The 26,864-nt window shown below is 39.9% G+C and overlaps 1 protein-coding gene and 1 long non-coding RNA gene across 8 annotated transcripts in view; one reads left to right on the top strand and one right to left on the bottom strand.

Annotated features, from left to right (window-relative positions):
- LOC310714005 overlaps positions 1 to 449 on the bottom strand; it is a 206,989-nt gene extending 206,540 nt beyond the window's left edge. Inside the window, exon 1 of the long non-coding RNA XR_014529503.1 lies at positions 353 to 449. This is a non-coding gene — a long non-coding RNA (uncharacterized lncRNA). The remainder of the gene's footprint in view (positions 1 to 352) is intronic.
- A 2,130-nt stretch (positions 450 to 2,579) lies between these two features.
- Positions 2,580 to 26,864, top strand: part of ANKRD12 (ankyrin repeat domain 12) — a 48,984-nt gene continuing 24,699 nt past the window's right edge. For 2 of the 7 annotated variants that reach the window (XM_083518456.1, XM_083518458.1), the window contains exons 1-2: positions 3,145 to 3,426; positions 23,049 to 23,185. In XM_083518456.1, coding sequence (XP_083374582.1) covers positions 23,099 to 23,185 — 87 coding nt within the window. In that variant the 5' untranslated portion in view covers positions 3,145 to 3,426; positions 23,049 to 23,098. Of the gene's footprint in view, positions 3,427 to 3,459; positions 3,740 to 20,360; positions 20,456 to 22,002; positions 22,179 to 23,048; positions 23,186 to 26,864 lie in introns of those variants that run through there. The other 5 variants (XM_083518453.1, XM_083518455.1, XM_083518452.1 and 2 more) reach the window with 5 other exon arrangements.

The raw sequence follows: 26,864 nt of genomic DNA on the forward strand, positions 1-26,864 counted from the left end.
CAAACCAGGGCTATTCTAACCCAAATAACACAACACTTTATATCAATTTTACATAAATTTGAAATTAAAATAAGAACAAAATAAAGTCTCTTTAAAAAGCTTTTATTTAATATACATATTTTTAGGTACATAAATTATATAAATCTAACAAGCAGTCAAAAAAAAATTGAGTAGAAAGGGGGGTGGGAAAAATATGATATTAACAGAGACCAAACTGCTGTGCAAGTGGAATATATACATAGCTAACCTGTGGCCCTCCAGGTATTGTTGAACTTCTACCCTCATCAGCCATAGCCAGCAAAAGCCAGTTTCAGGGATAATACGAGTTGTAACCCAGCAGCATCCACACAACCTAGCAGTTCGAAAGGACGTCAAGTGCAAGTAGATAAATAGGTACTGCTCCGGCGGGAAGGTAAACGGCGTTTCTGTGTGCTGCTCTGGTTCACGAGAAGCGGCTTAGTCATACTAGCCACATGACCCGGAAGCTGTCTACGGACAAATGCCGGCTCCGTCGGCCTACAGAGCGAGGTGAGCGCGCAACCCGAGTCGTCTGCAACTGGACCTTACAGTCAGGGGTACGTTTACCTATACTTCAGAACAGTGAGCTGTGAGTTATCAGGCTGTCAACTGGGGATGCTTAATGTAAGAAACCAGAACTCAGATAGGGTAATATACTGTGTAATCTGAAGCAGATTTTAATGTACACTCCTCAAAGTAAAATATTTTGAAATGACTACATTACCATTCCGCCTTTCCTCTCCAAACTTCATTCATGAAGTTCACTTACATGTAGTGAAAAAAACAAAAAAAAGTAAGTTTTAACTTTAAATGTGTATGTTATGCAGCTAAACCTACTTAAATTACTAGATACACAGTGTACTCTTGAACTAGAATTGCAATCTACGGAGAGAAGTTAGGAGATTATCTTTAGATTCATGATTGCTTCTGCACAATCCTCCCAAAATTTATTTTTAAAGCATCTAAAAGCTGGTCTTGTGAGGTTAGACAGATGTTTCTATTCCTTACAGCAACTGTATTTAATCATGTTTTAGCAGTGGCTGTCACTAACTTGATGGGGGGAAAGTCCAGGACTTAAAACTCTGATACGTATTTGGCATGCGTGGATGGAAAAGCTATAACCAGTTAATTGCCTTTCCAACAAAGTATCACCTTTAATAAACTTTTAATTTAGAACTTTAATATGTTTTAATTTCTGATTTTCACAAATCAAATGGAAATTGTAAATTGCACCTACTATGAACTGCAGAATGTCAATCCCAGAATTTTACGCATCTGGACATGTGCCTTATTGTTGATGCCTTTTATGGGTTTATGCAGTATTAAAGGTCTGTGAAACCGGGCCTGTGCTTATGACAACATCTGTATGTTTGGGAACAGTAGTCTTCTAGTATCCTGATGACAATACACAGTATCCAGTTTGTTTTATAAAACTTCTTATGGCAAATATCTTAGCCTGGTTCAAAATGAACTTGAATATATGAATGTTAAACCAAAGCATAGAGACTCAAAAAACGAAATCCAATTCTTATGGTCAATTAACCACACCCACTCTGCTTTGTAAATATTGCAAAATTTATTTTTAAAAATAAGGATATAAGACTTGCATCAGACTAAAGCCTCATGTAGTCCAGCTCTGTGTTCACATATTGTTGACCAGATGTTCACGAAGCCCACAAGCATAACCTGAGTGCTACAGCTTTCTCCTCACCTGCAAGTCCCAGCAAATGCCTATTAAAAGGCATGCAGCCTTTTGACAGTGGAGGTAGTACATAGCTATTGAACCTAGTCCTTGATAGCTTCATCACCCATGAATTTATCCAGATCTGTTAACTCCCATCAGGGTGCCGAGCTAAAGCTAACAAACCCCAGTGTGAGTCTACTACATAGAACACAAAGTCTAGTACTATGCGTGACAGCTTTTGATGGTTAATCATATAACCTTACATCATTATAACAAGCCTTGAGCTACAAACTTATGAAAAGCCACTTCCTAAAGAAATAAAACTCATTCGTCCAGCTGCTTGGCAGTAGTTCTGAGGAGAAGACATCTTGACGAGATCAGGCTCTTGTCACACGAGTTTCTAGGTGTCTTGTCTGCGTATAGGACGTGAAAGGGACTACTCCAGAACGCTATATATCATATTTAAAGTTAATCTAGTATTTTATCAAGTTTGTGCCTCAAATGGGTATAATTGTACCACTAGTTCACGTTTCCAGCTATTTTTCCTAGTCAGAACCAGTGATGTGAATAGTACTACAAGTACTACGCGCTACCCTGCTATACTAAGCTAATGCCAACTATCCACTCTCAACCGGTTTTCGTTTCCAACGCGGAGCTCCCTCGTCATATCGCTTACTGAGACCACACACCACAAAAAACGGTCACAGCGGCTGCACGCTCTGCAGTGGTGGGGAGGCTAATTCAGTTCTCGTGCAACGTGAACCGGTGCTCTTTGCAGAAGCCCTTGTTCCCCACGCGTTAGCCCCGTGAGACTGTAGTCCTCACAGGGGAGCAAAGCCCTGCGTCCTGCTGTCCCCCCCCCCAACCTCCGCGCTTTTATTAGGATGCGGTTGAGCCACACACACCAGCCGCGCATGCGCGTTCGATGTTTATGAAAACTCACTGCGCCACCGCCGCCGGAAAGCCCTTCCCTGGGGAAGGGAGTGACCTGTAGGAGTGGCTCCGGGGCGAAGATGCCTCCATTCGCATTCGGCCCAAGCGAGGAAGCCTAGCCCGCGCGTTCTTTCTCTTACCCGTAGCCTGCCTCTTCGGACAACCGCCGCTGGTATTTCCAGAAATTTCCAGCAGCGCCACCCGAGAAGGGAAAACTAGACGACGGGTGCGCATGCGCACCAGGCACTCGCTTTCTGTCTCCGCCCTCTAACCGTGCCAGGGCCCGTTATTCCTTTTATTTTCTCCCTTACATCTGCGTGGTACACTAGGGAGGAAGTAGCATTTCTTATGTGGAATGCCGAGGAATTCTGACAAGAGGGTGATTATGACGTTGGCTCTTACTCTCGTGCCCTCTAAATCCCCCCCCCTTTCTCTTTAACGCTCACGGCGGCGGCGCGTGCCTACCCGTTTCTGGTGCCCTGCAGGTCACGTGATCGGCGCTCCAGCCAATCCGCGTGGAAAGTCACAAACCGACATTCTGACGGGCTTGAAAAGCGGAGGGGGTGGGGGGAGAGCGAGCGAGAGGGGCAAGGGAAAGGGGAGCGACTGAGCTGAGGGGAGGGGGCGAGAGGAGAGAAGGGGTGTCGTCAAAACCTGACTCTTGCCGTGGCTTTCGGAGCGGGGTTGAGACTCCAGGCGCCGCTGACCGGCAGGGGGTGGCTGCGGAATTCGGATCTTCTTTAAAGGACGGCGCTTCTTGTAAAGAGCCGCCTCCCTTCCGCTGAGAGAAGGTAAGGAGAGGAAACCACCAGTATCTCCACCGCAGACTCCGCGGGGAGGGGGGAGGCGGGGAGGGAAGGAGCAACGGCAGTTACGCGAGTGACACCCCCTTTGTAGGACACCCCCACCTTGTAGGTCACCCCCTTTACAGGTGAGGGTGGCAAGGAGACACTAAAGAAGAAAACAACTGCTCTAGAAACGGCTTGGCGCCGCTCTGAAATCCCCCCTCTTCCTTTCCTGGTGTCATATGTACGTGCGTGTCTGTCAAAACTCCCTCCTTTCTGCAAATGGGGCTCTCTTTATGCAGCCTATTCTGTGGCGGAGGTGAGTGTATAGAATATATATGTGCCCCTTTCAGTGGGTGTGGGTGGGTGGGTGTGCGCGCAGGCGCGCGCACGAGCGCGAGGCAGCCCACCCTAGTCTGTAGCACCCCCTGAACCTCCCCTGTGAGGCGGGAGGGAGCCGCGGTTCGTATAGAAGTGAGGTGGGCTTCTTTTTGCTGCTGCCTGTTCCTGCCCTGCTTGCTTTGGGTGTACATTTAAAAAGCAGAGAGAGAGCGAGAACACTCCCCCTTTCTTGCGCTGCCTTTCCTCGTAATGGAGGTACTGCAACCTCTTTGCCTACATGGAACACGCACGAGCCCTTTCTGAGGAGATCTCCTGACACACCTTCCTTCGGTGCGTCGTCGTGCCTTCCTACCTCCCTCGCCGCTTCCCCCCCCCCGACCCGCTTCTAATACTGTGCACGAGGACTGTCAGCCCGAAGAAGGGGCTCTTTCCATCCGGCAGCCCTTTGGCTCCCTCGATCCCAGCCTGTCACTGTTGTTGCTGCAGCTGGAGCCATGGCTGCCGCTGCTGTCACTGCTTCTCCCTCCTTGTGGGGCTGTTTCTCTGATACGTGGTTTCTCTCGTATTCCCCGCCCCGCGCTGAGGCTTATATTTTTGTGAGTGAAGGCAGGATAATCGCGTTCAGTAATAATAATAATGCTGAAAGGACTGAGTTCTTTTGGTCTGCAGCATTGTCAGCCCTTTCTAAAGGGAAGAGGCAGTGGTGAGCGTGTGTGTGTGTGTGTGTGCGTGTGTGTTAGCGCGCGCCAGCCTTTGCGTGTGTTTCGACAGGCTGCTAGGGGGAGAGAAAGCAACAACGAACGTGCAGTAAGTAATTTCTTTTTCAAAAAAATGGTGCTTCTGGAGCGTAAAGGAAATGCTATTTCCAGTATCATTCTGGTGGCTCATGTTTAAAATTAGTAGAGCAGATGACAGATCTTTTTTTAAAAAAGGTTAGGCTAGTGCAACACGTGTGTAATTCGCTGGGATCATTGAACTTTATGCTTTAAGTTTAGGATACAGCCTCCTGTGCTGAAGATTTTTAGTGCTGTGTCTTTGTTAACTTTTGACACTGTTATTCCTGCTTCAGTGTTTGAAAGTGAAGAGCATAAAAGCCACAGTAGTATTAGTAAGCGTATACAGTATTGTATTGAGAGCTTGAAGAGTTTGACTTGGGTGCTGTGTGGCCTTGGACAATCTCTTACCCTGGTAGGTACAGTACAGTACTAGGGATGAGTGTCTGGTCCAGCTTCTTCCTGTCCACATGCTACTTTATACCGCACATACAATTATTACTGGATGCCACATGCAGAAAATAGGTGTAGGTGTGTGCAGCAAATGTTTCATAATTTAAACGGCAATTTAGTATTTTTTAAAAAAGCATAGGCCTCATGCAAGTGAACCAGGATAAATGCTACAAGGGGAGAGCTACCCTCGGTAGCCTCCCATGTTTCCTAGCTTTCCAAGCTTGGACAATATTTTTTCCTGTAGTCAAATGCAGCAAGCAGGTAGTTCCTGAGCATGAAGCAAAATACACTCACTTCTCTGGGGGACAGAGAAGGGGGGTTCCTTGTATGTAGATCTATGTCACTTAGAACCACCAATTATGGTAACCTCTGGTGATCATAAAGGAGGCAGAGCTGCCCAGATATAAAGTCTTGGCTCAAAGTCTATTTAAAAATATACAGACCATTACTTTCTTCACCTTCTGGTCACCATTCTGAACTCATCATTGAAAACATTATAAATGTTAGTTGCGTCCATAGTTAGAATTTACTTAAATTTCCCCGCGTGTTTTACTAGCCTTATTGAATCTAGCTATAGAAAATATTCAAATTCCTTCTCAAGACACCTTGTTTCTATCTGACCCAGCTTTCTTAACCTTTCTAACATGTTTGCCTGTCCTGTGATGTGCTGTGCTCTTGCTCTCATTTGAACCTGTTCAAATAAGCCTTCCCCTGAATGACTGACCAAAGTTGAATATAGTTCAAAATTATGGCTCCCTGACACCATATAATGTGGCATTAATACTCTGCAGTTCTTCCTAAAAACAAAGACCTACACGTGTAATATGTCCAGTCATTTAATGTCCTTTGTTTATGGATGCACTGTATCTGTTGCTCATCTGAAGCCTTGTTCACTTATTGACTTTTTTCTTTGAACCTTTTGAGATTTTCATATTCTGGATGATTGAAGAAACCTTTAGAGGCTAGCATGTGAAAAGTAGAAATTTAAGTTCTAGAATTGGCTTCCAATTAAAATTAGACAAGTGTTTCATTTTCTTGCTTTTAGCCAGCTACTGAAAATGTCTATTTAATAGGGCATTCCCCCCAAAGTGTGACTCAGCCATTTTATAATGTTTACTGAATTTGTGCAATTTGATGTTTTTAAGATTTGTTTTTACATTGCTGTGTGTACTATATGTTCTTTTTATACCTTTATTGTAGAGTGCTTAAGAAACATTTGTTGGGAAGTGGTTTATAAATTCTTAAAGTAAGCAAATAAAAAAATAAGTCTGAGGAGAATTATACTGTGACACAAACTTTTTTGTATTTTTAAAAAATAACTTGGCCATTTAAAAAAATCATCTTGAATAGTCGTAACATTTAAATATTATTTGTGTAATTTTATATTCAGTTAAAGGCATGTGTGTGTGTGTGTGAGAGAGAGAGAGAGAGAGAGAGAGAGAGAGAGAGAGATGGAAATGATTGCACACCCACTTTTTCCAGTTCCATTGTTTTGGTGCCTAATGATTTTCTGGATCAGTCAAAAGACTGGACCAGTTTTTGGAATGAACTTCTATATCTGGATCTAGAAATTCCATTATCTTGGAATTCTGTATAGCTACACCAGCTTCCTAGTGATTACCTCATCCCCAGTGTGATATAAATCATCAAGAAAAAAGTCTTATTCAATCTTTCATTTAAATAAAAAAAAACCTTTGTAAATTTAGATATTTTCTCCATGCTTGTAACTCGCTGCTGTGATAATCAGATCTCTGACATTCTAGGGGTATAATCTGGAACTTCTGACGAAGCAATTCATGTGCACTGTGTAAAGAAAATATTTAGATCCCTGTGTGGTTCTCTCTTTATGCCTACAAGGATATTAAGCAAGATTGTTCACTTTTTCAGGATGGACAAAAAACTTATTGTTAAAAATGATACTGCTAAATTTATTTATTTATTTAAGTTATTTATATACTGCTTAATCATTAATATTTCTAAGTGGTGTACATAAAAATAAATTATGTATACATTTAACATATTTTGGTTGGTGTTAGATACCATCTGTAAAACATCTTTATCAAATTTTCTTTTATTGCCTCACAAATAAAAGCTTCCATACCAGGCGCAAGTCTAGCCCCACATTGAACACGTTGCAGTAGTCTAGTCTTAAGCTTGCCAATGCATGAATCACTACAGCCAGGCTATCCTTGTCCAATAATGGCCATAGTTGGTGTACCAGCTGCAGCTGGTGAAAGGCACTCATAACAGCCAGTGCTGCCTGAGCCCTGAGTGACAAAGATGGATCTAGGAGAACTCCCAGACTGTGCACCCATTTTTCCAGACAGAATTACTCCATCCAGGGCAGGCAAATGACCATTCTCCCAGACACTGAAACCACCCACCCACTGTGCTTCTTATAATTTTCTTTAACCTGAATATATGACTCTTTTAAGAAATGGAGTTAATTTTATTTGTTTTATTTCACAGACTTTTTATATTGCTAAACCTTTAAGTGGTTTACAGAAATAAACAAAACTATCAACAAATGACAGTTTTAAAACGGTTATTTAGAAACAACAACAACAACAACAATAATAATAATAATAATAATAATAATAATAATAAATAATTTATACCCAGCCAAGACCGGGCTCAGGGTGGTTAACAACCGATATAAAAACAAATTGATTGAAATACAACTTAAAAAACAAGATTAAAATACAGCATTAAAACATTAAAATGCAGCCTCATTTCAATGGAAACAAAAATCAAAAATGTTTTTTGGGGGGGGGATGAAAACGTCAAGTCTTCACCAAGGCTAACTATCCAGACTGGTCCTACATGGGCCAGAAAAAAGCCAGGGAAGTCCCTAAATAGGAGTTCCATCACAGGAGGAGAAAGGAAAAAAGAACGAGGGGAAGGGAATCAAATTGATTCCAAGCCAAAGGCCAGGCAGAAGAAAAATAATTGAACAAAACTATTAAAACACATATCAGCTTTCTATATGTCTGGATAGGTTTGTCTAAACTAAGCAGGCGCCAAAAAGAAGTACAAGTAAACAGGGAGTTTCAGAATGTATATTCCGCCACCCTAAAATATTGATTTCTTACAAGTGTAGAATGAGTGTTATGTAACTGTCAGTTCCACAGATCAAAGTGGTTGAGTGGCTATACAGTGGTACCTCAGGTTAAGTACTTAATTCGTTCCAGAGGTCCGTTCTTAACCTGAAACTGTTCTTAACCTGAAGCACCACTTTAGCTAATGGGGCCTCCCGCTGCTGCCACGCCGCCGGAGCACAATTTCTGTTCTCATCCTGAAGCAAAGTTCTTAATCTGAAACACTATTTCTGGGTTAGCGGAGTCTGTAACCTGAAGCGTATGTAACCTGAAGCGTATGTAACCCGAGGTACCACTGTATATGGGGTAAGGCGCTTTCACAAGTAAACTGGTCTCAAGCTGTTAACAGCTTTAATTACTAATAGTAACACTTTGAACTTGACCAGCTGACAAATCAGCAGACTTCAGACTTCAGAGCTGTTGTAAGTTGTCAAGGCCTCATTCCCGTCAACAACCTTGCTACAGCATTCTGAACACTAATTGCAGTTTCCAAATCATGCACAAGGGGAACTTTATGTAGAGTGTGTTACAGTACAGTAATCCAGTCTTGAAGTCACTAGTGCCTGAACTACCATGGTCAAGCTCTCCCTGCTCAGAAATGGATGTTACTAGCCACAAGCAGCTGGAGTAGGAGAGGACAGTGGGTGAAGAAAGAGCTGCGAGTGGAGGAGGGCCCTTTTCCTATTTGGGAAACTCAGCAAACCTGCTGCACCTGGGTGTGGAGAGTGCAGTTGAATGGGACACAGCTGTGGGCAGCTTGAGGAAGTACAATCCACCTTGGGCCTGCCCTTAAAATGCAAGTCTAGAGATGATGTCTAGAGTGATGTCCACTGTTTCCAGGATCTTGTCTCACTGTGAGACTTTTGTAGGTGAGCTGAGAGTTTGTTGGACCTTGGGTGAGAACCCAGAGGCTGGGAGGGAGGATGTACCAGAAGGAAAATGAATATTTTTGTATTAATGTAACTTTTTATATGTAACTGTATTTCTGTAATATTTTGTTAAAGTTATCTGTAGTTGCTTCATTATTTTTTTTGTACACTGTTTAGAGATATTTTTAATATATTAAGCGGCATAGAAACCAATCAATCAAGTGGTAAAAGGCATTTCTTGCCACTAAGGCTACCTGATCCTTTGTTTACAAAACTGGATCCAGTAGCATCCACAGACTGCATTCCCGCTCTTTCAGGAGGAGCAGAACTCCATCTAGCACAGGCAATTTACCAAATTCTTAGACACAGGAACAACTCATCCATGGTGCTTTCATCTTACTAGGATTCATGTTCAGCTCATTTTTTTTCATCCCACTACTGTGTCCAGGCACTAAAACAAATGGCCTCTCCTGATTCAGATTGTATGGAGAAAGAGAGGCAAGTGTTATCGGTGTACTAATGATACCATCCCCCCCAAATCCTAATGACATTCATCAGGGTGACCTGATGGTAATCTGTCAGGTTGAAGGTTGCATTCAAATATAAGTAAAGAAGCATATCTTTTTCTAAGTCAAAAATTATGTCAACTTGCCAGGGTCTGACAAGTTGACATAGGCACTAGAATTCAGCTTCTGGAGGTAGAGACTTATCCACAAGTAGCATACAGAATGACAGTCACTGTGTCAGTACAGTAAAAGTCCCCTTTCTTTGTTCATAATATACTGTACTTCAGCTCTACATGTATAATGAGCAAAGGCAGTTATTAAATAAGCAAAATACCATTTCATCCTCTAAAATGAGAAAAATAATTTAAATTATATGTACTTTCTATTTTGGTTTAAATTAACATGTTGCTAAGACTTAAAAACAGAGACAATGAATGGAAAATATTTCAATTAAAAAAACCCAATAGTAAATAAAGAGCAGCATAAAGAGCAGCAATTAAAACTGTTCCAGCACAGGTTAAAATGTAAAGGCACTACAGTGTGAATGCTTTTACAGTCTGGATAACGGTGACAGATGCAGATTGTGAAGGTAGTATAAAAATTTGGTACTCAGTTCCAGACTAAGCTTTATAACGCTATAAAGATTGCCCTAACTTTGGTGGGGTGAGGGAAGAAGTGGCGCAAAACAATTTAATGCACTGGAATGAAAAACTTACTGAGAATCAGATGTATGAAGTATTTGGCCTGATTTTGGGAATGGTGGTGGGAACTATGTAACTAAGCTTTTGCAAGTGTTTAATAAACAGCGACCAAAATCAGGTAATTTTGCACTAAACTGTTTTCCCTTGTTTAGTATTCAGAGAGACAACACTTATGTTACCACCCATATTTGCTGCATGAACAATCTGTTGTAAAACATTCTGGCATTTTTCAGTGTGGCAGTATTGATATGCATCTGCCAAAAATATTATTAAATATAACTAAAATCCTAAATTAATAGTATATAGAAACAAGTGTTATAATAAAATCAAGCTTTTTTTATTTCCAAATAATTTAAAATCATGTTTAAAAACATTTTATAATCTAAAATGCATGAACAAATTTTAAAGCATTTGTTTTAAACCCAAGAAGCATAAGCACAACTATATAATTTTGTGACCATGTTTAGGGTAAAATAAAAATATCAGTCAAATAATGTTTAATAATAATATAATTTATTATTTATACCCCACCCATCTGGCTGGGTTTCGCTAGCCACTCTGGGTGGCTCCCAACTGAATAGTTCCCATTAAGGAAGGCGAGAATGAATATAAATATGAATGCTGACTTACAATTTTAAAAAATCTGCACCTTTCCTCATCAGTGGTTCATACTAATGTGAACTCTCAGGCTGTTAGCTGACCAGTTAGCTGCTGTATGTTGTACAGTTCAATCTTTAAGCATGTTAACTTTAAAAAAGGAGCACTTTGTTCAATAGGGACTACTCCCAAGGAAGTATGTGTAAGATTGCAAGTCAAAATTCACGTTACTGTTTTCTGACTCAGTTTACCATAAGGACATCAACTGTCTTGGGTCATAAAGTTGGAAGGGGAGGATTTGTTGATAGTATAGCTGCTGGATGCTCCCTGACTGGTGTTGATCTATGACATGGCCTTTTGGTTAGTGGGCTCCCATTTACAGACTGTTCTTCCTGATTAGGTGTATCTTTCCCCTTATTATGAATGTTTAGGTGGAATTTAAGGCCATTTCTGTTTACTCGGGCATTTGGTTGTTGACAGATTGTTTCTGGCAACTTTGAAATTATTAAGTATGAGGGTGTTAGAGTTGTTTTTAACATTTTTGTATTGTTTTATTGGTTGTTTCCCATGGCTCCTTTTTCTCCAATGTGAAATATGACAAGTATGCATAGGAAAAGGTACCGTAACAGGAGGGCTTGGGAGGAATGATTAGGGGAAGGAGCAAAGAAGCACTACTAACTGGATGTACTTCATCAAGCTCTGTCCACTGGTGTGGACAGCAAGCAGCAGAATAGTAATGAATATAATGACTTAAAAATGAGGATGTGCAGGTACTTATGTGCCAATCACACAGAGAGAAGAATGAAGCTTGCAAATGCTATTGTTGCTCAAATGCAGTCTGTGGTATGATTGATAACCACTTTGTTTGATTACACTATTTGTGGCCTTTAATGGACAACCAGAAGCTTGCCATGGTTGCCCATTAGTCCATGTTAGTTATGAGCTATGAGTGAAAAATGTTCAGAAAATAGAACTGGTACAGAATATGGGGACTGAATTATTAATCAGGACTTGTCATGTGGAACGTCATAACAATATTGATAAACCTTCACTTTAAAATTTGTTTCATGTTTCTGGATGCAAATCATTATGTTATTTTTGACCCATAAAGTCCTTACCAACATATGCAAGGGTATCTGAAGGAATAAAAGTTGCTCTCTGTTGTATAAATCTGCTCATGCATGAATATGATCATCTGATGTCCTGCTATGGATGTCCTTTGAAGTTAGGCTGCTTCTCTGTTCATCGGTTGCTGGCAATCCCAGGGACAGTGGAGTATGGTAAATTTTTTCATAGGGGAACAGTTGGGGCCAGAGGTGCCAGTTTGCAAGGTTGATAAAGTGCACATGACATCAAGACATCCAAACATTTCACATGTGAGTATTGCACTTCTCTCTCTAAGCTGGGCAGAAGTCTCTTGCACTTTGGGATGGAGGCCAGGCCTCCGACAGGATGATGGAGCCCTCCTGCCTCCTTCCCAAAGCCCAAAATTGTGGGAGGGCTCTTGGACCCATTGGAGCATTGTTCCTCCTCCCCTAAGCCAGACAGAAGCTTCCTGGGCTTTGGGAAGGAGGCACCAGGAGAACATTTAGGGGATTAGCCTAGACCCCCTAGTCCACTGACTGCACACCACTGCCCAGAAGGGGAGGGTTCTCTTGTGCTTGGTACCTGCTTTCAGGTTTCCCACAGGCATCTGATTGACCACTGTGAGAACATGATGCCGGACTAGAGATGGGCCATGGGCCTGACCCAGCAAGCTCCTCTTATGTTTGTTATGGAGCCCAGATTAGACATAGATCTAGTGTCTATTCTGTTATCTTCTGGACACCAGTTGAAAATGTTTCTATTACTAAACTTTTAGCAGTATTTAATTTCAGTCTTCTGTTGCTGTTGGTTTTCAATTTAATTTTAGATGTAATTTTTAAAAACTGTTAATTGTTTTATTCTGTTTGTAATGTTTAATTTTGTTTGTAAGTTGCCTTAGAAACTAAGTGGAGAAAGGTGAGAGATAAAATTCTTAACTTTTCACATTGTACTCTTTAGTATATTAAAATTTAAAAGTATAACTAGTATTAGAGATGGAGCTACAAACTGCTGCATCCTAAATTATTTAAATTAGATCTTTCACCTTGCTTAAGAAATATTAGCTAATCATCTGATGTGGTAATTAATTAATACACATAAACTTACATGTAAAAGTTCATTTTCAAGGGAATAGTATAATTTGTTTCTTTTAGATAGCGTGCCTATATATTGTTAAATGCACCAGTTTATAAGAAAAGATTTTTGAGAGTAAAGGGAATATATCTCTGCTAAAATGGTGTCTGCCATCTGCAGTTTTTATACATATTTAACATTGATCAAAATGTGTTGCATAGTTAATCAGGCGTATCATTTAGTTGATTATAAATATCTTTAACTGATTAAAAGTTTCACTGTACATTTGGAAAACTTTCTATCAGCTGGTGTTTAAAATACTTCATGGATGTAGCTATGGTGTATAACTTGTAGGACTGACAGGGTACAGATCTCAACTGTACATGACAAATGTATCAAATTGATGAGGATCTCTGATCTCCCATAAATTCCTTAAAGTGGTTATACTACCACTTGTCTTGGGGGTATGCAGTGGGATTCCTCTTTAACCCTTCCCCCTGCTGCCTCCAATCTGCTCCTGAGTGTTCCCCACTCCAGTATAAAAGATTTTTGGGGAAGGAGGGGAGAGGAAGTCCCATTTTCACAAGTGGAAGGGATTTTCAATAGTGCTTAGTATCTTGCCATTTTATGTGGATTTTAAGAAGAAAATTGAACTGAGTGATCTTAAATTCATTATCAATTTGCTATCAGTTTGCTACAGCATGGTTCTGTCTCATGTTCCCCTGCCTCAAGTTTGTGGTGAGGGCTAGATCAAACACACTGAGTTCATGTGCAAGGTACCTTCAGTGCTGGAAAAAACCATGATTCCCCACCTAGGAAACTTAAAGATGTGTATAATATAATAAACTAGATACTTTGAAAGGCAATTCTTTCCCAATTTCTGTAAACCAGACTAGATGCCATGGGTATTTATTACCAGTTTCTGGTAACCAGAGGAGAATAGTGTTCTTGTACTTGGATTCTGCTTGCAGACTTCCTAGAGACATCTGGTTAGGCACTGTAAGAACAGGATGTTAGACTAGAAGGGCCATTGGCCTGATCCAGCAGGCTCTTCTTATGTTCTTAATGTGCCTCTTTAGATATTTTAAGGAATGCATTCATTGTTCAGTCATTCTCTTCCCCCTACCCTGGCCTGATAAAATGATCTTGTACTAAGATAATATTTGTGCCTATATCTGTATGAAAGCCCTTGTTGCTAAGTGATGCAAAATTTTGTATCATCATGTAGTCATCATGGGTTGTCTAGTTCTGAGCCCCAGAGCAGTGTCTGGAAAAGAGTGGCCTGCAAGGATTCAGAAGTTGGTCATCCCTGTCTTACACAGGGCAGCAGGAGGAGTATATTGAAGCACCCATGCTGTTGTTTCCCCCCAAGCACCAGAATAGCATTGGAGCACTAAACCCAAAGTGGCAAGAATGATTGCAGTAGCATAGGCAAGGTGCTATAGACAGAAACCTCACACTTTTAGGCAAATTAGTGTGTTTTGCTTTTTTTCTTCTGGTTCTTAGAACCATACTGCCACAGATGGTGAATTCTTACTATATGTGCTAAATGATTCTGAACATGGTTTTTGGAAAAGTCTGTAAATCAAAAGTTGGAAAATGGGTGGCAGACTTACAGCAATGATACTGCTTTGTGTGTAATCACAATTTTAACAATAGCACCCTTCATTTTTGTCATAATTTCCGTATGAGAAATCCTAAAAAATACTTTATTATTAATTTCATTTTTATACTGCTTTATATTTTTAATTTAAAAATATTGCAGCGGTTTACAACCTATATTAAAACGTCAAATAAAACAATCCAGAATAGAACATTACTGAAGAAAGTCACGTATGCATTCAAAGCAACATAATTAACAATCGCATGCTAGCAAATTCAGATCACCTACTTTAAATTAATTTGGAGCTCTTGTGCAGCAAACTCACTTCCCCAAAATATTGGACTTTTTTATATAAGGAAAATGATGGTATTCAATTGCTGGAATAGCTAGGCCACCCTGGTAATTGTGAATTTTTTTCAAAAGGTGACCAGGTGTGCAGTGTTGACTACATTAAAAAAAACCCCACTTATTTATAGACAGGATAAAACATGCCTTTAATCCTTACTAAGTGTAATAAGAACTAAGGAATTCCCAGTTACTGCCTGAACTCTTGATCTCTTCAAAATGTGGGTGTATGCTGTTCAACATTGTCCTGCTCATCAAATATGAATTAGACACCAATAAAATGATCTATGAATGCTTTAATCTACTTGTTCTTAGCATCCCAATCAGTATCTCTTATCAGCACATATTAAAGGCAATTATAGCAATTTCAGAAGCCTACGTTTCAGGCTTTATTTTGTTTCACTTTTCCTGTCCTGTGCTATCTGATCTGATGTGCTCATCTGAAAATTAATCATTAGAATAACCATCCAATTCTTCCTCAGCTATACGTTCACCATTCTCTAGACTTAATACCCAGTTTCAACACTGTTGGAGTTTGAACATGTTTGTGCATGTGAGCCTATTTGCCAAGCAAGCATGTCTGGGCAGTTCAGATGACTTGGTGCAATTGTACACTTGTAGGGAAAGCATGGCTTTGGGTGTTGGCAGACCATCCAGTATAAGGTATATGGGTATATTATTTCAGGTGGCCCAAAGCTTATTTTTGGGTGCACACTCCCAGTTCCTTGTTCATTTCCATGTACATTGAATATTACTAGCCAAGTGTGGCACCCAAATGAAGCATTGGATCAGATGTGATGCTATAGTGTTTCATACAGGATGCTCTTCCTTGAGGTAAGGGTGTATGTTTTGAGGTTGTCGGAAGCTTAGTTTGGGTACATAAACACACAATTTCTTTTTCATATGTGCATACATTGGGTATAACCGCTAAGGGGGCCCTGGGTTAGATATATATAAGTCATTGTTGCACACAAAAGTACATGATTGCTGCAGCTCTACCACGTATATTCCATCTCTTGGGTGGCATAGCTGTGCGGGGGGATTGGCTGGGTTTTTTGCCCCAGGTGAAGCCTCCAGAGGGGCGCCATTGAGGCTCCCGGGCTGTGTGTATGTGTATGCAAATGTGTGTGCAGGGGGTGCCAAACTGGGTAAAATAAAGCCTAATTTCTCTGCTGCATCATGTATGGTAAGAATTTCAGTCCTGGTTCATGGACTATATAGAAAACTTGGCATAACTGCAACTGCAGTTTAATCACTGTCTCCCCTTCCTCCTGTAGATGGCAGCAAGGAATCAGTTTCTTTTGATAGCAGTAACTAAACCTTTCCAACTGTGACCCCTTCAGAATGTCAGTTTCTTTCCTCTACTATCTCCCTCCCCCAATCCCTGGGTCTGGTTGGCCCAGCTGTCCAATCATGTAGTGACCGTTCATCTTCCTCTGTTTTGGTGGAGCCATTTTAGTTACCTATATCTCATCAGTTTTCCACTTTTGTTGTGCTGGGTTCCCCTATGTGGTGCTTGCATTCAGCTGTAATTCTTCTGCAATTGTAAGCAGCAGAATGGGCCATTAATTAAATGAGAAATAGTACCCAAAGGTGCTTCAAATCTTCACAGTCTTGTCCAGATGAGGCAGAGCCATGGGTGATACCCACTGGGGCAAATTAAGAATCTCAGGACCCAAGAAGCTAAAATTTGTTTGGAAATACTTATTTTAAATGCATCAGCAGACCACCAGTGAATACATTTTAGCTCATGAAAGTTATTAGCATGGAAAGTCTAGGGCTTGCTGGACCAAGGTAGCTGCTTAATTTGAGAGTTCCTTATTCTAGTAGCTCAAATTACCCAATATGAAGCATAAAAAGTGATAAAACACAGCTAAAAATAGAAGGAAGCTTTGAAAGATGTCTCAAGGTTCTGACTGCTAAAGAAAAATATGGTTTAAAATGCTTCAAAGCGATACCTCTCGGTGGGGCTTCAGGATGCTCAGCAAATCTGCATGTAAGTGAAACTGACATGGCAGAAGGAAGGAAAGTGACAGCTCATGAAGGCGATAGATTTGAAGCCAAGCTACAGCAAATATTAGATAAGTATACATGGTGAATGAAGAGTGCATTGATAGAGGGTCGGAAAGCAGTGATTCAACCCTGGGGAGAAAAGGTAGAATTTATTTCAGCACAAGTGGAGTCAGTGACAGGAAAGACAGTCAAAGAACTGAATTTGAGCTTTAAGAAGAAAGAGAAAATAAAAGACATGAAAAAGCAGAAAGAGATATATACTGTACTTCAAGTTTCAGGACCCTGAAGACTTGAAGGAGGGCATGGAAGAGAATAAAATGACTAAAGTTTAGTCACCTGATAGAATACACTTGCTTCACACACAGCTGAAAGAGTCAGACATTGACACAGTGCACCAAACACTGACGTGATATGATGTGATAATATGCTTTACAAGTTATGCTTTGAAACAATAAGTATAGAACAGAAAAGGAAAGAAATTTAATAACACAGAAGTGATTTTCCTGCAGGACCTGTGTATGAAAACCTAAAAACCCATGTACACTGCATTTACAATAAAATATTCAAGTTATTTGTCCACTGCGATGGTGACATATCTTCTGAAGCAAGGAAAGCAAATTTGGTGGAATCATATAGACCAGGGTTTCCCAAATGTTTTCCAACAGTGGCCCCCTTTCGACCTTGTTTCCTCCCTGTGCCCCCCCCCCATGGGCATGGGGCAGGGGGTAGCTGCTCCTCATAAGTAAAAATCAATACAAATAAATACATATCTGATGTTCTGCCCCCCTAACAAAAGCCAGCAAAAATTCTGGCTACGCCCATGCCCTCCCCGTCCTACCTGTAGAAAGAAATGTTTTGTTTGTAAGAACACGTTTTATTTATAGTTTTATAATGTATAAAAGAATACCATTACATAAAGTGATAGGAACATAATGAAATATTGTTGAAGCAGATAAACGTAGAATCATGGAGCTGGAAGGAACCCCAAGGGTTATCTTTCTAGTGCAACCCCCTGCAATGTAGGAAACTCCGCTGAAGCATCCATGACAGTTGGCCATCCAACCTCTGCTTAGAAACCTCCAAGAAAGGAGAGTCGAGAACCTTCTTCCATGTATTTGAAAACGTAAACAATACTTATTTGACCCAGTTATTGGACACAAGGGGGAACTACAGATACAGTCCAAAAGGCACACAGGATGTTCTGTATATATGGAAGAATTTAAAAAAGCAATTGGTCCTCACTGACCTGGGGCAAAAAGATCTTGTCATGTGCAGGAGCCCTGGCTGCCTAGATAAAACACTATAGCCCCACACACCCTTGCCTGGGAGTAAGGCCCACTGAACTCAGTGCTGCTTTCTTCTGAGTAGACACTTAGTTATTTACTAGCTGCAAATCAGCAGCACCAGACGACCTCGTATAATTCAATAAATAGCAGAAAGATATACGCCATTGCAAAATTAGTAAGAAACCCATAACAATTGTGTTTTTGGGTGCCTAGATGCCTTTGATTATCTAGAGTTATTTTTTATGTTCTGGCTGGTGCTGCAGTTCATACAAGCACTCCAGACTAGTGTTTCTCATATAAAGTGGTGGGCTAGCATTTCCTCCGCAATGTGTTAGGAACTGGTACCATATTCCCTGAAGCATGCCATCCAACCTAGGCTGATGACTCAGGGACTGGTCCCGGTCTGTTGACTACCACTTTGAGTAGCAATGCTGTACGCCCTGTACTGGCTCCTTGTTGTGAAGTATGAGTTAATGTGTTCAATTACAGAACATTCAGCATATATGGGCAGGTGTTGGAAAAGGTGTATTGTCATTGCACTTAAGCAAATCATACCTGAGTGTTTGATGTGCTAGAATGATGGGGTTATTAATTACTACATTGCAATAAAGAATGCTATGTGAATTATAGGTATATGCTAGAATGTTAAGTGTAAGATAATACAAGTGCTTTTAGAAAATTTGAACCTGAGAAAGTGTTTGTAGATATTTAACTTGAACATAGTTCTCTAGCATGCCTACTTAAAAAAAAAATAGCTTTATCCCAAGCCAAATTTCCCTGTCTCAATAGAATTCTGACTAGAACCACATCACAGACATAAAGTTTTCAGTTATTGCAAAATTGTAATTGGGTTCACAGAATCATTGCAATTATCTCCAGCCTTCACTGTAGGCAGCTTGAAATTATTATTGACTCTTCTGCTGAAGTTGCAGTGGTGTGCATCTGTAGAGAATGAATATAAGAACTCAGGGTTATATCCAGTGATGTTGCTTTGTCCACACAAGGACTTTCATGTGTGCAGCGGACATTCCCCTCCCTCTCCCCACCCGCTAAATCTGTTCTGGGGTTTTGCCAATCCAGTCCTTTCTAAATATTTAGAATACAACCTCCATAAACCCCATCTAATATAGCCAAAAGTCAGAGATGGTAGGAGTTGTCCAAAAACTTGGAGGATACCAAGCTGGAGTTGACTGGATTAGTAGATGATACCTGTGGTTACTTGCTAGTCCCTGAGCTCGGTATCAAGCCATAAAATAAGACAATACACATTGTGCTATATGATGACCACTGAATATGTTATTTGCATAATTATTTCCCTAAACAAGCTGCTTTTCATAAAGCAATCATAAGTTCATTTTCAATACATGTTTCCTTTAAAGTTAAAATTGAATTATAAAGCACATTATTTTAAGCTTTTTCCTGTTTGTGTCTTGCTGCAGATAAAATAATGGGTTTGTTCTTTCATTGCCATGTGTTGAGTATGTTGGCATCCTGTGCGTTAATAATTTGGGCTCATTCTCTATGTACCGTTGATGAGGCGGGTGGGTGCAAGAATGCAGTGAGAATGTTGGTATTGCTGTTATTTCTTGTTTGTACTGCTGTTACTTTGCTTTTTTCTCTTCTGTTGTGAGTTCATAGGATTCCAGCCAAGTTATGCTGATGTAATCCTACTGTAACTGATATCAAGGACCGTAGCATAATGGAACCAGGCTGCATGATATGCATACTCAGAGATTCTGCGTGGTTTATTGGCTGGTTCACAAATGCATATTCCTTATCTAATTACTGCAGCAAGCAGTGGTGACTATATGTATGAATGAGCCATCACAAATCAAAGAGTATGAATAGAAGTTTCATATTATCTCACATCATTGCTCCACAGTTTTTTTCAATGCTGTATTTTATACATTCATATGCAAGTCATCAGTCATTGAATATGTAACATATGAAAAATGTTAATTGAAAAATAACATGGCACTAACATTATCATTGCTGCTTTCTGAGTAGAACCACACTGAGAGTGTGTGTTAAGCAATATTTTATTTTCAATTACACAGTAATATAGCTAGAAGTATTTAGGAAATAAAGTTAAGATTTATTAAAGCATTTGTTTACCATATTTGTATTTTGAGAAAATGGTTGGCTACAATTCTTAATTATCTTATTTACTTTAGTAATTGTAATAATTTCTGTTTAGATCTGCTTTGGATATTTCATACTAGCTACAATAAGCTGACCTCAAGTTTGAATAGTACTGGCAGTCTGGAACTAACAACTGTGATTCCACTTTAGGTAATCTCCTTTTGTTTGTTACCTCACTTGTCACAGCTTGATTTTTTTGTTGAAAATGGAAATCCATGACTTCTTATTGTGAACCTTTTACTTTCTGAAATTAAAAAAGGAATGTTTGTGCAGATTGAAGCAACATTTCAGGATTTGGAGGTACAATCCATCAGATCAGATACAATATTTTATTTCTAATCCCACAATTAAGTAAAAGCCTCTTAGAATTTGGTGCCATTTAAAAAACTAGTGGTAAAAGCTAAGGATGTCTACAGAAGCTTAGTCTCCAAAATTTACATTTTAATTGAAAGTTCTACAGGTGCTAATTTGGGGCTCAAAAATTGTGGGAGCAAACCTTAAAAGGAGAAATGGAAGATCACTGCTGGAATGCAACTTGGCAGGGAACCCTTTTAGATCAATTTCAGTGTATATGACAGAATACTCTATAAAACTGTTGCTTGGATGTATGGTCCTAAACTTTGGTTAAACTGATGTATATAATGCACAGTCTGTTACTGGAGGTTTGTAAACAAAGGGAAAACCCCAAAGTGGATTTCATTACCGTTTCATCCCCCCTTCATATTGTTGTATTTTTCTAACAAAACATTTAGTTTTTCACAATTATGTAATATTTTGTCAACAATAATAGTAATGACAAAAGTAAATATGCTATAGAAGATAGGGTTTGGGGAAGATGAGTTTACAACCATGAGGACAAGACAACTTTTCTTGGCCTATATACAGAATTGTTAACCATGCACTGTCTAGTGGCTGTAGCAAGCCCAATATTATCAATTGCTTCATCCAGTAAATTGCAGAAATGCTAGGCTTACTGCATACATAGGCCTTTCTATGTGGTTGTAGTTATCTATGCATTTGGTTCTCCAGAAGCTGTAGTAATCTGGGGATAATGGCTAAGATCCTAACTTACCTCCTTTGAACTGGGCAGAGTTCGTGGAGCAGGCCTTTCCTGCCTCCTCCTCTGTTCTGCAGCTCCATGAAAATCTACTTCTGGGTTTTCTGGGACCATACAGAATGGATTGGGATATGGTGTGGAAGCTGTAGAATGGAGAGGTGGTCAAAATGCCCCCTCCCAATTTGAATGGAGGAGCCACTTTAGATTCAAGCCAATGTGAATAGAAATACTTATCTTGATGAAAGTATATATGAGTTTTCTAAATTTGTTGTCAGTCACTGATTTTCTTCCTATCAGTGAATACTTCTTCTTCATGACAGTATCTAATCAAATGAACTGACACATCACAATTCTAAGTGTGCTGTGGTATCCTTCTGGAGTGGCTGTCTGAGTTAGGGTTGGGTGGCACCGCTTTGCGGTGGTTCCGGTCCTGCTTGGATGGATGTTTCCAAAGGCTGATGCTTCCAGAGTTCTTCAGCCCTGTGGAGCCCTCAGTGTGGGTTTCCTCAGGCTTTGATTTTATCCCCTATGCTGTTTAACATCTACATGAAATTGCTGACTGGGGTAATCTGGAGTTTTGGAGTACGTTGTCAGCAATATGCTGATGACACACAGCTCTACTTCTCCTTTACATCTGCAGGTGTGGCAGTGGATGTGCTGGACCCTTGTCTTGTCTCGGTAATGGACTGGATGAGAGCCAACAAACTGAAGCTCAATCCAGATAAGACTGAGGCACTGTTAGTGGGCAGTTCTCTAGACCAGATGGATGGGAGGTTGCCTGCTCTTGATGGGGTTACACTCCCTCTGAAGGAGCAGGTACGTAGCTTGGGGGTACTTCTGGATCTTTTGCTGTCGCTTGAGGCTCAGGTGTCCTCAGTGGCATGGAGTGCCTTCCATCAGCTTTGGCTGGTGGCCCAGCTGCACCTTTATCTGGATAGGGATAGCCTAACTACTTTTGTCTATGCTCTGGTAACCTCTAGGTTAGATTACTGCAACACATTATACATAGGACTGCCCCTGAAGACAGTTCAGAAACATCAGCTGGTGCAGAATTCGGCAGCAAGTTGCTCACCAGCGCAAGATGATTTGAAAATATTACATTGATTCTGTCCTGGCTGCCAATTAGTTTCCGGGCCCAATTCAAAGTACTGGTTTTGACCTGCAAAGCCTTAACAGCTCAATACCTCAAGGACTGCCTCTCCCCATATAAACCAACCCAGACTCTGTGATCATCATGTGAGGCCTTTCTTTGTGTGCCTCCTCCACAAGAGGTCTGGAGGGTGGCAATATGAGAACGGGCCTTTTTTGCATTGTCTCCCCGTTTGTGAAATGCTCTCCACAGGGAGGTTTGCCCGGCACCTTCATTATACACCTTTAGGCGCCAGGTCAACCAGGCCTTTGGCTGAGTATCATCATATATTCTTTTTAATGTGTTTGTGGGAGGGGGTGGTTGCTGGTTTGTTTGTTTTGTTTTTGTTTTTACCTTGTATTTTTATGCTGTAAATCGCCCTGAGATCTGTAGATGAACGGCGGTATACAAATTTAATAAATAAATATATTTGTGAAACCCTGAAACTGATGACTCTAGATACACTGAAATGTTACCCAATACTTGTAGATTACTTCAAGTATGCTGATACTTATTTTTTCTTTCTTTCCCCGTCTTTCTTGTCTTTTCCCTGGCAGATGCATAATGAGCACTCTGATGCAAGATAAAGTCAGTGAACAACTATAAAATGCCCAGATTTGGGTCAGCAAAGGCAGTTCAGATTCAAAATTCTGACAGCGATAGCACCATGGTGGAGAAACCAACTGGAAGAAAGGTATAAAAAGAAACTTGATTAAGAAGATTACATTGCAGCTAGGCAAATCCATGAAAGCAAAGAACATGTATGAGTCAGAAGAGATAGCATTATGTGCAACTAAACAAAGTTGTAGGAGGTACTTGCTAAAATAACTCTGCCTGTGGTGTAATGAGCTAAAACCCACCATAATCTCCTCTTTCACTGTGTGCCCTGAAACTTTTTCATGCATTCTTTCATAGTTGATGACATTACTTACATTTAAGGTGTTTTAAAGTTGATAAAACACAAACTTGAAGTATCCCTCTGATTTTTAAAGAAACACTCACAACATTCATTTTAAAGTATTTGTGAGGTGTTATGTTGTGAACTTTTGATATTTTCTTTTGAGTAGAATTCAGTATGTATCATATTAAGATTACTATGAAAAGACTGTTGCCTACCTAATAGTATTCCAAAATTAATTCCTTCTTTCAATAGGGCTTAAAGTAGGCCTGTTAGCTAATCATTTTATCTGACTTAATCCAACCTTTTCCAACCTGGTGACATCCAGGTATTGGAGAACTCCAGCTGTGCTCCATTTCATCTAGCATGGTGAATGGTCAGGTATGATGAGAGTTGTAGTCAGTCACTATCTGGAGGGCACCAAGTTTGGAAAGCCTGGTTTAATCATTACATTTAATCAATAAATTTTATTTTAAGTTTAAATAAATATGTATATTACCAAAATACCAATATGAGAAGTGTTAAAAAAGCTGAAGGAAGTGCGGTAACTTAGAATTTTAGAATCTATGGCTCAGCTAATTATAGTTGTCATTAAGGTTGCTTCCGCACTGGTGAGAAGAGGGAATTGCTGGTGTTTTCTCTCTCAATTTTTTAGAGTCCATACAACTTCAGTACCAAATTAATGTATTCTATGTTGTCATCCCATGTTATTTCAAACCTGATTTCTGGTAAACATTTGATAATAATTGGACATTGTGAACATGTGCCATTTAGGTTTTTAGGGCTATTGTGCAATTACTTGAAAGCTTCCCGTTCACAAATTTAGCCTATTTTGTTGCTTCCGGCTTAGATTAGCAGTGGGGATGGGGTTGGGGAACAGATTATTGTCTCGCATCTGTTTCCTGTTCTCTCTCCAGGGAGAATGAAATTAATTGCTTCCTTCAATTATTTGTTCCTCCTCTTATTGCAAAGCACATTCACAATAAAAAATAATGGGAATTCAAGCACAGCCCACCCATAGTGCAGAGCTTTGTCTTGCCAGGAGTCAATTTATTGGTCCTTAATTGGCACAGCACTGAGTCCAGGCTCTGGTCCTGGGCTTGCAAGGCCTCTCCCAATTCAAATGTTACAGAAAAACAGAGATGGGTATAATCAGTGTCCTGATGGCACCTCATCCAAGTACCCCTAATGACTGCTCCCAACAGATTCATATAGATGTTAAGTAATGGTACCCTGCAGCACCAGGCAGCACAAAATGCTGCTCTCTGAAACCAACCAAAAACAGTGTCCCCAGTTTCCATCCCACAGAGCTAGTTCAGGAGGATACAATGATCAAGGCCATACACTTAGGGATTTTCCATATCCTTAAAAATCAAAAAGATGGCAGCGCCCATTATTGAAAAATGTTTCTCTAGCAAGGAGAAAAAATGTGTTTATACTTTCTAGTAACAACTGCTGAGAAAAATATTTATGCTTTAACACACCAAAGCTGTTGGAAACATGTCAGGAGTGCTGTGAATCTGTGTAGCTGTCTTTTTGTGTCTTTGACTTGTGTTTGAGTAAGCTGGTTTTGATCCCTTTTTTGCGAAAACAGTGGTGCCACCTTGTACATTCCACTCCTTTGATAGATATTCTTGAGAATAGGATGGAAATGACCTTGAGAGGTCATCAAATCAACTTGTAAAAATATAGAGCAGCACTATATCAACTGCATATTTGAGTTCTTTTAGCAGTGCCAGCCCAGAATGATGGCAATATTAGTTACATCAAGCTTCTTGGGGGAATTTTTTTATTTGACACAGGCAACTTGTTGCCTTGCTAAGCCAAAATGTGGGCAGTAACTAGCCAGGATGGTATAACGGCCCTTTAATTTCCAGTTCACAATCCTAAGAGCTAGGGCACAAAATGGTTCCTCCATCATTCATGTACTTTTAAAGTTAGTTTTATATATCCAGAGCTACTACAGTCCGTATATCCTTGGGGCTCTGGTCTTTGATTGTAGCATCCTTTACAGCTATAATCTTAGCTGTCTTGTGGAATGAGATCAACAGCAGTCACATAGCATTGCCTAATGATGTTGCAACTCCTGCTGTGACCTCCAGGCCTATGTCTCCAATGAGCTGCAGAGAAATATTGATAATTAACAGTTTAAGTATCATCTTTGTAATTTGCCTTTAACTGAATGAAATGGATAGTTTCATAATTGGTGGTATTCAAGATATTTAAAAGAAAATAAGTTATGAATTATTACAGTGGATTGTTGTATTGCTCTGAAAATATGGTGGAAATTTAAGATAGAAAGATTGTGGCAAGTAAAATATATTCCATGTATTGCTGCCTGGCTATTAGTGACGATTCATGAAAAAGCAGTTTGTCTAACAGACATAATCATAGCTACATTGAGCGGAACTTAGTGTAATCTGCTTGCCTACATTTGTTCAGTATTATTAGATGAGCAAACAACTTTAGTTTGAAAAATATAACTTAAATTCTGAATGAACAAGCCATGGGAAATGATTGGTTTGTTTGCTCTTTTGAAAATCCATTAAAAATATTAACTGCTCTGTTTAAGATGCTAAGTCGGATTGAAATTTAGAATTGTACTTACTACATATATTTTATGTGAGCATTTTAAAGGATTTTGATTTCATTAATTAATATTGTCTGCTTCATAGCAGTAATTTTCATGACATAAGAAAGCTAAGGTTTTTTTTTTTAAAAAAAAGCTTACAGTAAATGCTGTTTCACATCTGCTCTGTTTTCTACCTACTAGTTCCTCAATATTCAGCATAGTAAACATTTTAATAGATGGGGGCTGGCCAACTTTTTTCAACATGGAGAAACCAGATTATCCCCTAGAGCTGGACTCCGTGGATGGGGAAGAAATTGGATGTCATTCACATTTTAATGCTAATCTACCTAATTTGCATTTCTGGAAACAATCTGTGAACCAAAACAATAGCTATGCTTTGATATTCACATAGCTCCAAATTTTATGATACAGTTCTTCAACCAAAAAAGGAGTACAGAAATTGCTTGTTTATATTATGAGAACTGCATACTAAAATGTTGGATTTTCACTTAAAAAAAAAAATCAAACTGATGTGGAAATGTGGCAAATGGAACATAATAATGGAAAATATGGGAAACCAATGGCAACAGATTTGACTATCCCTAGTAGATCCAGTCCATCCATAATGGATGTGCATCCCCAGGGTAAAGAAGATTATATTCTATTACTAAAGGGAACACCTGCCAAATTGGAAGCACTTCTGTGTCTGACAGGTGCTGCACATGAAGTGACATGTGAAGCCTGCCAGGTGGGCAGCAACACCTGGCATGCTGTTAAACAGAACTTAACTCCAGCAAAAAGTGAGGCCTGGGTGCCCCAGAGTTCTGTGATAATGCAGAGACTTCTCAAACTGTCTCACTTTTCACAGGAGCTCCCTCAGTTGGAAGTGATGCCACTAGCACT

The sequence above is a fragment of the Podarcis liolepis genome, assembly GCF_965112155.1.
Source record: "Podarcis liolepis genome assembly, chromosome: 8".
In the NCBI taxonomy this organism is placed as follows: Eukaryota; Metazoa; Chordata; class Lepidosauria; order Squamata; family Lacertidae; genus Podarcis; species Podarcis liolepis.